The following is a 12,279-nucleotide window of genomic DNA, read 5'->3' as shown; positions in this document are numbered from 1 at the left end:
CAACCTCTGCCCTCCTCCTCCCAACTTTTGTTTGTTTGGGGGACAGAGTCTCGCTATATAGTCTAGGCTGGCCTTGAACTCACTACATAGCCCAGGTTGGTCTCAAACTCACAGTGATCCTCCTGCCTCAGCCTCCCAAGTGATGGAATTACAAACATGTGCCACCCCACCTGGCTGCGCTTGGGGCCCCGCGGTTATGAGTTCAATGGCTTGGCTGGTCGACAGTGCCTGTGCAGGGCCACCTGAGCATAACTATCAAGTCTCATCTCCCCTTGCCCTGGTCTCCATCCCTGCGCTGTTGCCTCCTTTACGTCCAGCAGAGGGAGCTCTGGTTCAGGAGTTAGGATCCAGCTCTCAGCTCCCAGCTGTGATTTGGCTGTTTGCCTCACTGGAGGCTGCAGACAGAAGGGAGTGCCGCTCCCAGGGATGCCGCTCCTGGGCATGCCGTCACTGCTGAGCTGTGATGCCCAGTGCTACTAGTCTGCACAGCCACTGCACACTTGATATTGGGGGACTGCGTTTTCAACTTTAGTTTTAACAAAATTCAAACGCCCACAGGTGGCTCTCGGAGGTCTCTCCGATAGCCCAGCCCCAGCCCCGGCAGTGCCGCTCAAGGGTGGCCCTCGCAGCCCTGCAGCAAGTGGAGCATGTCTGGCCCCAGGCCAGAGGAACTCGCGTCTACCAGGCAGATTAGGGACAAGATTCTGGGTGCGCCTGGTGGTCGGTGGGGACTGCAAGTCCCTGTGCTGCACTCACTCTGCAACTCTTCCTCTGCAGAGTGGGCACGGCAGCAGCCAAGGCTTCCGCCTCCCTCCCTCCCCAGCCCCCGGGCCCTGGAGCTCCGGGATCCATCCCTGCCTGAGGCTGAACCTAGGCTGGATTGGGGCCACAAGCTCACAGCAGGGTGGTTGGTGGACATTGCAAACAGAATGGCACTGCTCCCCGGCCCCAGAAGCCCTGTCAGGAGCCCTTGCTCTAACCCTGGCCCCAGGCAGCCTCTATCAGTTTCAGGGCCTCAGGGCTCAGGGGAGGAGCCAGAAGGAGCCCAGCTTGAAGAGCCCAGCCAGGCCACTCACACCCAGAAAATTCAGCTGACACAATGGAGCCACATCGACAGCAGCCACTGCAGATGCCCAGAGGTGCAGGCCTGACAGATGCACTCAGGAAAAGCAGTCCAACTGTGTCCCACAGTCAGACTCACATCCTAACCTCGCTGGCCCAGTGCAGTCCAGTCTGCCTTGCTCCTGCCTTTCCTGCTCGCCCCCTGCTGGACCGTTGCGGCTCTGTCGGAGGCTCTCCCCAGCCCTCAAGGAGCAGGGATGACCAGTGCTTCCCCTGGGGCAGGACGTCCAGGGTCCGAGGCCCTCAAGAGCACTCAGTATCCACACCAAACCCCCCCACTACGCTCGAATCCCAGGCTGTCTGAGGGTTGCCATGGGGGCTCAGGTGTTCTCAGTAGCACGGCCTGTCCTCCACAACAGTTCTTGCTGTGCTCTTGCCCCTCCCTCCCATAGGACTGTGCCACCCCCTGGCCCTGCACTCTTCTGTGGCTCTTCAAGGCACCAACTTGGCCACTGCAGGCATCAGCAGGGAGCACAGCACAGCCAGCCAGGCAGGCACTGCAGAGGCTGCCACTGAGAGTGTGGGGATCCCAGCCGGGGTGTGGCAGGCCACCTCTGGGTGCTGACTCCTGCCTGTCCCTTGCTATGCCCTTACCAGCCTCAGAGCCCAGGCGCCTTCCCAGGGACTCACACATCTTCCCAGAGCCCTGTGGTCCGTGTAGCCCTTGTTCTGTGAACACAGGTCAGCATCTCCTATGTCAGCTCTCAGACCAACAAACAGAAGAGAAGGGAGTGGCTCAGCTCCTCCAGCAGGGATGCAGCCCCATCCAGGAGAGGCATGGACCCCGCTGCCTCTCGTCACAGCCCCCACTCACCACCGTGTGGGCCCCTGAGGTCCCCTTCCAGGGAAGCAGGTCGAGCAGAGAAGCCTGGAGAGGGCAAGACCTGCAAGGGCAGGTTGGAGCTCCAGCAGGCTCTTCCTGCAGATGGGCAGGAACCCCAAGATCCCTGCAGTGCCAGCAGGGAGGCACGGCCTGGCTGGGCAGGTGAGGATCCCAGACCCTAGGAGCCTGGCAGGGCATGGGGCCTAAGCAGCCCAGCTGTACTCTGCTTTCCTGGGTGACCTTCGACCTCTCAGCTTGCAGCAAGCCCAGCCTGCCTCCTGTGCCTCAGTTTCCTCACTGTGAAATGGTGCTGAGTTCCGTGTCTAACTCAGAGGGCAACTGTGAGACCCCATTTGAGTCTTATGCTGTGCATGGAGAGCCAGGATTGGCACAATTTGAGTTAGGGCCCTTCCAGGGTCCCCTAAAGCAAAGTAGCATCTATCTGAAAGAAAATCTGCCCTCCTCTTAGCTCCCAGCATTTGGACCCTCTCAAGCTCTGGTTCAGCCCTGTCTCTTATTCCAGATTAATCTCAGGCTTTCCCAACACACCTCTGAAAAAGTTGAGACTAGTTTATACTACAGTGCTAATGATTCATAGAGCATTGCTGGAGACTCTGAGGGTGATGCCTCAGGCCTTGAAGATGTATTTCTCTGGAGTTCCCTCCTGAGACCCCAGCGTAGCACAGCAATATGTCTGGCTGGTCTGCCCACGGCCCTGGGGACTTGGCCCTGGCCACCTTCAAGGAGAACTAGAATGAATTCAAATGACACCACATGCAGCTTCAGAGCAGGAATTTGTTCGTGTGGCATGCAGCTGTGGGGCAATGAAGCTGCCAGGAGGGTGTGTCCAGGAGAAGGGTATCTTCACCTGCCTCAGTGGGCTGGCTCTCACTTGCCCCCCAGCCCCTGTGATGGCAGGATCTCCCCTGGCTGCAGCAGCAAAATCCCGTGGATCCGGGCAGCCTGACCCAGGAACCCCCTTCCTCAGGTGTCTCCTCCCCAGAAGCCTGGATGGTCAGGTCTCTCAGGACAAGTGGTCTCCATGAGCCCTCTGGGTTCCCGTGGGGCTTCCTTATCTAAAACCTGAGGTGCAACACAGAATGAGACACTAGGCAGACAGCACAACCAGTGTGCAGGGCCGCCTGAAAGCACACAGCAGGCAGAAGGGGCGGAGGCATCTGCCTTCCATGCTGAAGCCTGTGTAAATTCAGAGCTGGAGCTGTGCTGGCCACACCTGCTGCTCCGACTGCAAAGCCCCGAGGCTACACCAAACCCAGGGATATGCTGGGGCTCCCCACAGAGCAGGTCCCAGTGGGAGCTTTTGCTCTATGTCCTCCATGTTCCTAAGATTTTTGGAATGTACATGTAACAGGTATTTGGGGCTCCCTGCTTTTTAACTGTGCGAGCACCACGTGGACATTCTAGTTTCAGGAATTTCGAGCACGGCCACAACTGGCAGAGGCTGCAGTGTCTGCCTGGCTTCTCCCTCTCCTGTGTGGAGCCCTTGATGTCTTGGAGGAGCCTGGACTCATTGTGCCTTCTGCTCCCCGTCGAGGCAGGCACTGTGGCTGACCAGATGGACCACCAGCTGGCACCCAGGGGCTCGGCCTGTCCCAGATCACACAAGGCATCTGCTGAGGAAACAGGGCTGTCATCCACCACTGCCCAGCCCTGGGACCTGCTAGGCCTGGGGAGAGGCTGTACTGCAGCTGCCTGAGTGTGCGTGAATGTATGTGTGTGTGTGTGTATGTGTGTTTTACTGAGGGTTGAACCCAGGGCCTTTGCAGGAGCTACACCCTCGGTTCTTAACAAAACAAACTTTTTTTAAAATCTGGAGACAGGATCTCATTAAGTCATGAAGTTACCCAGACTGGGATGAAATTTGTGATCCTTCCGCCTTAGTTTCACAGATGCTGGTATTACAAGTGTGCAGCACCCAGCCTGGTTTGTTTGGATACTTGTGAAAATAAATAAGGTAAAGCCTTTCCTCTGGATGCTGCTCAGCTCTGGCTGTGTTCCAGAACCCAGATGTCACCCTACTCACGGATCCCCACTTCACCACCTTCTCCAGGCCGCTTCTCAACTCTTGCCCGCTTCCTGCTTCCCTCCCCTCCCTTCCACAGTCTTGCAGAATGTGCTACCCACTGAGCTCCACATCCCAGGGAAGGGTGGGCCCTGGCCATGGCCTTTTTATTTAGTTCCTTGTGGACACCTTCGGGACTATTTGCCTGAGGTCTCTCTTTCTGAACAGTGCCACCCACTGTCACAAGAGCCTCATGCTCTGCGTGCCCTCAGCGCTCCCTTGTGCTTAGCCCATAGCTTGGGAGGAGTAGGGCTCCTAGCTGAGCACCAGGGGCTTCATCCTGTGGGCCTGGGGTTCTGCCAGGGTGAATGCTTGATACAGGGCAGTTCGCAGTGTCTAATCCAGGCCTTGAAGGGTCAGAATGGCTTTTGTGGATTTCCTGGTGGGGCTGCCTGCCCCTGGCAGCAGGGCTACGGCCTGTGGCTCCAGCCACCCCAGGGCAAGACACTCAAGTGGGGGATCCTCCTCCTCAGGAAACAGCCAGGTCCTGCTGTGGATGGAGATGAAATGCCAGCACTGCCCAAGGAGACTGGGAATGCGGTTTCCTGGCCATGCTGTGTGGCTGGTTCCCAGGTGACGTGAGCACTTCCTGGTGGCCACCTGCAGAGTGCAGGGCAGGCAGAAGGCAGCAGTGTCCCAGGGCTGAGGGAAGGTGTTGCTGGCAATGGTTGAAGTTGGAGGTCCGAGGGGTGGCGTTAGTTGCCATCTCACTTACGAAGGCCTGCAGGCAAAGTGGGAGTCAGAGAAACTCTAGCCAGGAGAAGGAAGTGCTGGGTCCCCTCCTCTGGAGAAGCTGAAATGCAAATGGTTTCCTGGCCTTTGGCAAAGGGGCCAGGGGTGAGTGTTGGAGACCAAGACCCCTGTGCATGTCCACCCTCCGTGTGTGCCCCTCCACCCTGTGTGTGTGTGTGCCCCTGATAGGAACTTCATACCCTCCTGGGGACATTCTGACCCCTCCTGGGAACATTCTGGCCATGCCCTACCTTATCTAGCTAGACCAGCCTAGGTTAGGTAACCTAGCAACCAGGAAACTCCCTGCTCATCCCTGCCTGCATAAAAGCTGCTGTGTGAGAAATAAAAATTGTCAAAATTTTGACCACTAAAAGAGCTCTGTCTGGTTCCTGTCTTCCTGCGTCGTTCCCGTTCCCGTTCCGGGTGGTCCCCTCCTCGAGCCCTACTAATAACGAACCCCGCTGGCCGGGGCAGGTGAGGAGCAGGACTCGTGCTCCACCTCGCATGCTAGGGTCTTGACTTCCGCTGACTCCAGCTGCAGACATCTCAACAGGGTTTGGGCCAAAGGGTCAGCACCCAGGCTCCCCACTGCAGGAATACCTAGTCTGTGCCATCAGCAAAGTCTGCCAGGCCCGCCACAGCCCGAGTCCAGGATGGTACCCACGCCCTCCACCCATGGTCAACGCTGCGGCTGCCTGCCCTGACTCAGGGCCTGCATGGGGCTCCTGCCCTCCTGAGTCTTCATGTCCTCATTCGTTTGTCCTGGGAGCTGGAGTCTGGCTACCTTCTGAGGACCTTTGGACGAGGCAGGCCTTTACTCACAGGAAGGCTGGAGGCTGTCAAGAGGGCAGCCAGGGGATGCCACAGAGGGCTTGAGCGGCCAGGAGAAGGCCACACTCCTGACAGAAGAACCACCAGACACCTCTTCTGACCTCAAACTCCAGATCTGCTCTAACATGGTTGCGTAGCCAAGGCTATATTAGAGAGCCGGTCAAGAGCCCACCATCCCACCGTGGTCTGAGATCTGCAGAGCCATAAATACTAACTTCTAGAAAAAAGTCAGATCCCCCAAAAATAGGACCAGTGTTTGCTGCTGTGGTGAAGCTCCTGGAGAGTCACTCAGCCACACCCCTGGGAAGGGACCTATCACCACCCCCACGTCCAGACCTGGGACTGGGCCCCAGCAACTCTGTCACTGCTGCCTCCAATCCAAGCTTAGGAGGAAGGACTAAGTCCTAGGGCTTCTTGGTAAATAGTCCTGGGTACTCAGTCCTGGTAACTAACTCAGCCAGGTTGATCTTAGGGGAGGTGGGTGAATGACAGATGACAGAAGGACAGATGGGCAGACAGACAGACAGATGCCTGGAGAGACCACTCAAGGAGAGAAGCCTCATGCTATGAGTGCCCCATCGGCCAGACCAGTCATGGAGCACGCTCAGCCGACCATACTTACAAATGCGCCTGCTTGCACAAGAGGTTGGATGGCTTTTCATTAACATGGTACAGAGGAAATGGATCAAATCCACCAATGAAATCAACTGAAAGAAATCAAGACCCAAATAAAAGAAAACCCAAACAATGGAAAAGATGGCAGAACAGAAAACAAGCCCAATGCCCCCCCACCCGGGCAACAGGGAGCTCCACAGGGTGAGGAGGGCAGGCACACCCCAAACCAGCCCCGGTTGGACCTTGGACCCTGGGAGGACTCTGCCAGGCACTGACTGTGTGGCGTCCTGGCTGTAAAAGCCTCCAGCAGGGGATGGGGAGGACAGCCCAGGATGGGGCTACACCTCACCTGCCAGGCTCCTCCAGGCCCCTCCTGTCACTTTCACAGACACAGTCACCTGCCCTCCCCTGGAGGCTGCTTGCCCCATAGAGAGCGGCAGGGGCTTACTGAGCAGTTAGTGCACTTCTGAACCCAGGGCCAAAGCTTGTCTTGAAACATTCTTAGCACCATCAGCATGCAGGCCCACTCTGCTTCCTCCCTGATGCCAGCTGCGCTCTGCTGGGCCAGGCAGCACAGGGGCTGAAGGGTGCTGGGCAGAGTCAACCGCCCTAACCCTAAGCACAGACCACTCTGGGTTTCTGTTCCGACCCTGGCAAAGGTTCCATCCACAGGGCCCGCAGGCCTGTGGGTGCCCAGACCTGTCCTGGGCTCTGTGGCCCTGCACCCTGACCTGTCCTTTCTCTGCAGGGTCCTCCTGAGATGCAGGCATTACCATGTCATGTTGCAAATGGGAAGTTGAAAGCAGCTCACAAGTGGAGAGAAAAGAAAATGCACCGCAGTAGGCTTCCTCATACTACGGGCCTGACGTGATCATCTGTGGCCAGCAGGACAAGTGGCTTGTGCCATGGAGGGCTCAGACCTTCCTCTTGGGATGACTGTGAATGTTACTAGGACAGGCCTGGCCCCAGAGGACAGCAGCCTTGAACCCGGGGATGGCTGAGCTCTGAAGCCCACGGTGCAGAGCCATCCTCTCTTGAGGTCTCGGACTGTCCCCTTTGCTCAAGCCTATGGCAGGGAGTGAGTCCCCCAATGGCATAGAGACACTGCTGAAAGGAGGCCTCAGGCCGTACAGGACAGAGCCAGAATTGACACCTGGCTGTCCCCCCCACCCCGCCCCGCCAAAGGCTTGGCTGTGTCCCAAACAGGTGTCAGCAGGAGGCCGTGGCTGCACTTACAGCTGTCCTCTTCCTCTGTAAGCACGCTGACCACATAGCAGCTGCAGATGAAGCCCAGGAGCTGGAAAACACGGAGAGGCCACAGTGAGCCTGCTGGGCATGCTTAGGGCAGCACCGTTGCAGGCATGAGAGGAGTACCCTTGAATCCCTGAGCATGAAGGCCCTGCTTCTCCTGGGCCTGTTTCTTCCTCTGTGAGATGGAACAGCAGACAGACAGATCTGTATGGCTCCTGAGTTCTCAGCCCAGGCAGCTTCTGACCCTGACCCACTCTGAAGATATTGGAACGTCTCTCGCCTGGCCTATATAGGCATATAGGCCAGGCGAGACCCGCTCGGCCTCTGATGAGAGGGACGCAGTCAGGCTGACAAGCAAGGCAGGGCTGGGCCAGAACCTGGTGGCACACAGGACAGCAGCTGCATGGCACCACCACCACAGCTGACCAGGTCGCCCTGGCAGGGACCTCAAAGGCCGCCTCTGCCCGCTGTCATGAGAGAAGAAGATAGCCTTTTCCACACAATGTGGAAGCTTTTGAGAGATGCCCAGAGCAAACAAGGTCACACCCACGCCATGCCCAGAAGGTCAGGCCTGCACACTCCAGGGCAATGTGTCCAAGTGCTGCCTCTCATTCCACATCCTGCAACCTGCCCCTGGCCCCAGAAGCCTGGCTAGCCGTGTGCACCAATGTAGTTTCTGATGAGTTGGCCCTGGGGAGCCCAGCAGGAAACTGCAGGGAGGGAGACACAGGCCACTTCCTGCAGCAGCCCCTACCCAGCACAGATCCTGGTGCTGGTGACTCAGGTTCCCCTCAGGCCCGGAGGAGGGTGCCAACCCCCACCCTGGCACCACGCACATACGGCCCTCCCATAGGCTTGGTTTGTCTCACTGCGACCCCAACTGACTCAGGATACAAGAGAGATTTTAAGGGGTGCTGGCTGGGGAGAGGATACAGGGATCTTGAAAGGGCAGAGGTGCCCTCCATGGGGCCCCACAGCCGAGGAGGGGCCTGCTTTGCAAAAGCACAGAAGAAGGTGGCCACTCTGGGGACCTCATGATTGCAGGCCATCAGGAAGGAAGACTCCTGGGTACAGATCTGGCCCTTGCAAGTGGCTCCGGGGGTTCACTGGCAGCCCTGGGGCTACAGCAACTGTGGTACCAGGAACACTGGGCCAGACCACCATGGCTGCACACTTGGTCCCCAAGGTCTGACCATGGCCAGACTGTCCTCAGGACTGCAGCTCGGCGCGAGGGAGACCAGCCACCAGCCCAGTCCCACTGAGCTCCGGGAGCACAGCCTTGCCTTGCTTTCTCCCCAGGCAGATGGGAACTTCTGGGTTGATGTCATCCAAGCCCCTACACCTCTGGGAGTAGGAAGCTCCAGACCCACCAGAGCAGGCCCAGTCCTCCAGGCCTCCCTAGGAACAAAAGACAGCACCAACAGGCTCACTCTGCAGCCACACTGGCTGGCCTGGGGTCTCTACCTCTTTCCCAGCCCCACTGATGTCTGCCTTAGAGGTGGCCAGGCTCCTCCCCTGCCCATGCTGCCTCTGGAGAGGACACAAGGATGCCCAGGGCTGCTATCTGAGGCCTGCCTGTTGTTTATAGCACCATCAGAAAGGAGGCTGGGGTTGAAGCCCCATGGTGCAAGCCCACCTGAGAAGTCTCACCCTGGCCAAGAGAAAGGCTGGTTCCTGGGCACACAGCAGAGGCTCTGGCCCCACTGGGTAGGATGAGGCCCCCACTCCATGTGTCTGCTCCCTCTGCCTCACTCACCGCCAACAGGATCTGCAGGCCACTGTGTAGGGCCTCCACGAAGCTGGGCTCCAGAGCACAGCCAGCACCCGATACCAGCGCGCGGCTGTGCAAGGCCCTGAGGCCAGCTGAGGACGTCCCCTCATGCAGACAGCCCGGCCCATGCTCCTGCCACCAGGAGTGGTGCTGGGAGAGGTTGAAGGTTAGGAGCTCACTGTCCTGGGGACAACAGGGCAGAACAGGTCAGCACGGGGAGGCAGCCAGTCCCCGCACCATGGCCCCTCAGGCTCCAGCCCTCAGCCAGGACTGGCTCTCACGGTGACCCAGCCCCCAGCTCCGCCTCCAGCCAGAGCTGCCCCTTATGTGCGTTCAGGCTCCTCAGCCTTCCCACTGAGGCTCCAGTGTAGCCCCACAAACCAGGGCTGTCTGTCCTGCTGAGCACCTGTGTTGGCACCAGTCAGAGCAGAAAGCAGCAGGAACTCCATGCCACCCTGGGGCCACGTGCAACGTGCCTGGAGCAGCTGGCTACCAACACCGGCTTTGTGAGCCCTGAGGTTTGCCCACGCAGCCTAGCACAGGCTAGGGCAGTGGACACATTTTAGAGGGTGGGGTCTGCACTCTGCCCGCATCCTGGCCCTGCTAGGCAGGCCTTTCCCCCACCCGTGCAAGGCCCCTCTTCCAGGAAGCCTTCGTGGTGGGTGGTGCAGCCGGAGGGCCCACCCTGCTGACACCCACAGCACCCTGCCAACACCTCACTGACCCACACGTCACTTCCCCACTTGCCACTGACTGTGACCAGGGTGGCCCAGTGCTGGGGACAGAGCTGTGCACTTACCGAGGCCCCACCGCCACGGGGAGACACAATGAACACACACATCCAGTGTCATGCAGTGCCTGCTCAGGGGGCCCCATGACTCACCCTGATCTTGACTCACCCTGGCGAGGCCCCCCACTTCCAGGTAGAAGCAGATAATGAAGATGTTCCAGGTAACCCAGACAGCTGCCCACACAGCATACTACGGAGATGAGAGAGGAGCAGAAGTCGAGCCCAGCAGTCTGGGACCTGCTTTTGCACAGCCCCTCGGAGAAGATCCACAGCAGGCTCAGGGCTCCCCCAGTCTGACAGCCCTGGGCCACTCGGCTCAGAGGAGATTTCCCCAAGCCCACCCTGGACAGACCCCAACACTGCCGCCCAAGAGACCACGAGGTACAGGACATGTGGCCTGCTGGAAGGAGTTGGCCTGTGTCCTCACCCATGGGTGCCCTGTCCGCCTGCAGTGGATGAAAGACGAAAGACTGACTGGCCCCAACTACAGAGCACCCAGAGAGCTGCCTGCTTCTCCAGGTGAAGTTTTCTCAGCCATGCACTTGTCAGCCACAATACTTGTCCAGTGCTGCTTCGGTGAGGCGAGTGGCTTCAGCAGGGACTGTGCAGCCCTCAGGGCTGAGCAGCACTGTCAGGCCCTTTGCAGGGAAGGCTGCTGCGGACCTGGCCCAGAGCCCCATGGTCGGCATCCAACAGTGTGCTGACCACCCCAGCCAGGCCTCTGCTCGGAGGCAGGCCACACAAGGGGCAAGGCTGGGTACGCTGGGGCCACAGCCGCCACTGGCCACTGGGCAGATGCTCAGTGCCTCAGTATGTAAGGCAGGGATCATAACAGCACCCATATTCCCGGCTACTGGGGAGACAAACTCATGAAAGTGTTAAGGGCTTGGGCTCCCTGACGTAAGAGGCTGCTCCCAGAAGTGCCCTCAGAAGTGCCATGTCGTCCAAGTCAGAACTCTACACATCCAGGCTGGGGAAAGTCTGAACCCCTGGTCTGCATCAACCTGTGTTATGGTGGCCTCAAGGACTACAGGACAGGACCGTGTTGTGGGACACCCCCATCCTGGTCACCTACCCACATGGACTCACCACCACGATGTAGCGCGGCCGGTACTGGATGGTGCCAAAGAGCCCCAGAATGACCACGACTATGTGGACAAAGTTGGCCAGGATGGGCGCCCACTGGTAGCCCAGGAAGTCGAACACCTGCCTCTCCAGGATGGTGACCTAGAAACAGAAGGGGAGTGAAGGAGAGCGGATGCTAAGAGTGGCCCCAAACCTAGCCAGCAGGCCCTAGGGTCCAGGGGCAGGCTGGGCCTGACTCTCCTAACTTCTCCTTTTGGCTCTATTGGAGAAGCCATGCCAGGCAAGCCGCAAACTCCAGCTTAACTGTCACTGTGGAGCAGGCCCGGAGCACCTACGGCTCGTCCCTTCCAACAAAACTCTCCAAGTAAAGTCAGGCATAGAAGCAAATGCCTATAACTCCAGCACTCAGAAGGCTGAGGCAGGAGGATCCTCACATGTTCAAGGCCAGTGCAGACCACAGTGAGACCCTGTCTCAAAAATACAGAAATAAAATAATCAAACTAAACAAACAACTCCAAATAAGTCTGTCAGGCCCTGAATGTCACCAATGGATGTTCTCCTTTGAGCAGCCCTCCCCACCCTGCTGTTCTAGCTTATAGGTGGCAGGGACAAATAAACAGGAAGTACTAGCCCCCAAATGCCCCTCAGGTGCTCTGGTGTTAGATGAGACCCTGAATCTGCACAGGGTACCAGGCCCACTGTTTTCAGGTGAGCGGCCTCTCCCACTTGCCAGCTGCTTTAGGGGCAGCAGCAAGTGAGGCACTCTGTGTACCAAGAGACCAGCTGAACCTTCACTTTGGGGACACACGGAGACCCTTCGACTCTGGAGACAGCACCCTCCAGGGAGGTTGACAGAGGGACCAAGGGGAGGGAATGAAGGAATCCAAGGAATGCAATGTTTCATATCCGGAGGAGATGAACTGACTCTGAGCAAATCCAGGACTCTGAGGCATCCATCCACTGACCCATCTCTCCACCCACCCATCCACTCACCTATTCACCCATCCATCTTTCCATCCACTGATGCATCCATCCACCCACTCAGCCATCTACCCATCCATCCACCCATCCACCCATCCATCCACCCATCCATCCACCCATCCATCCATCCACCCATCCATCCACCCATCCATCCATCCACCCATCCACCCATCATCCATCCACCCATCCATCCA

General features: G+C 58.2%; 1 protein-coding gene across 3 annotated transcripts in view; it reads right to left on the bottom strand.

Moving 5' to 3' along the window:
* Window positions 1-2,191: 2,191 nt before the first annotated feature.
* Nkain4 (sodium/potassium transporting ATPase interacting 4) overlaps window positions 2,192-12,279 on the bottom strand; it is a 27,614-nt gene continuing 17,526 nt past the window's right edge. For 2 of the 3 annotated variants that reach the window (XM_033767152.1, XM_033767153.1), the window contains exons 2-7: window positions 11,108-11,245; window positions 10,128-10,208; window positions 9,214-9,411; window positions 7,443-7,503; window positions 6,214-6,298; window positions 2,192-4,749 (exon numbers count right to left, since the gene is read on the bottom strand). In XM_033767152.1, the coding sequence (XP_033623043.1) occupies window positions 4,740-4,749; window positions 6,214-6,298; window positions 7,443-7,503; window positions 9,214-9,411; window positions 10,128-10,208; window positions 11,108-11,245 (573 nt within the window). In that variant the 3' untranslated portion in view covers window positions 2,192-4,739. The remainder of the gene's footprint in view (window positions 4,750-6,213; window positions 6,299-7,442; window positions 7,504-9,213; window positions 9,412-10,127; window positions 10,209-11,107; window positions 11,246-12,279) is intronic. The other variant, XM_033767154.1, reaches the window with a different exon arrangement.

This window comes from Fukomys damarensis, unplaced genomic scaffold (genome assembly GCF_012274545.1).
Source record: "Fukomys damarensis isolate Sample0158 unplaced genomic scaffold, DMR_v1.0_HiC HiC_scaffold_22, whole genome shotgun sequence".
Taxonomy (NCBI): domain Eukaryota; kingdom Metazoa; phylum Chordata; class Mammalia; order Rodentia; family Bathyergidae; genus Fukomys; species Fukomys damarensis.
Note: the sequence above shows the minus strand (reverse complement) of the source record. Positions and strands in the feature narration are given on the sequence as shown.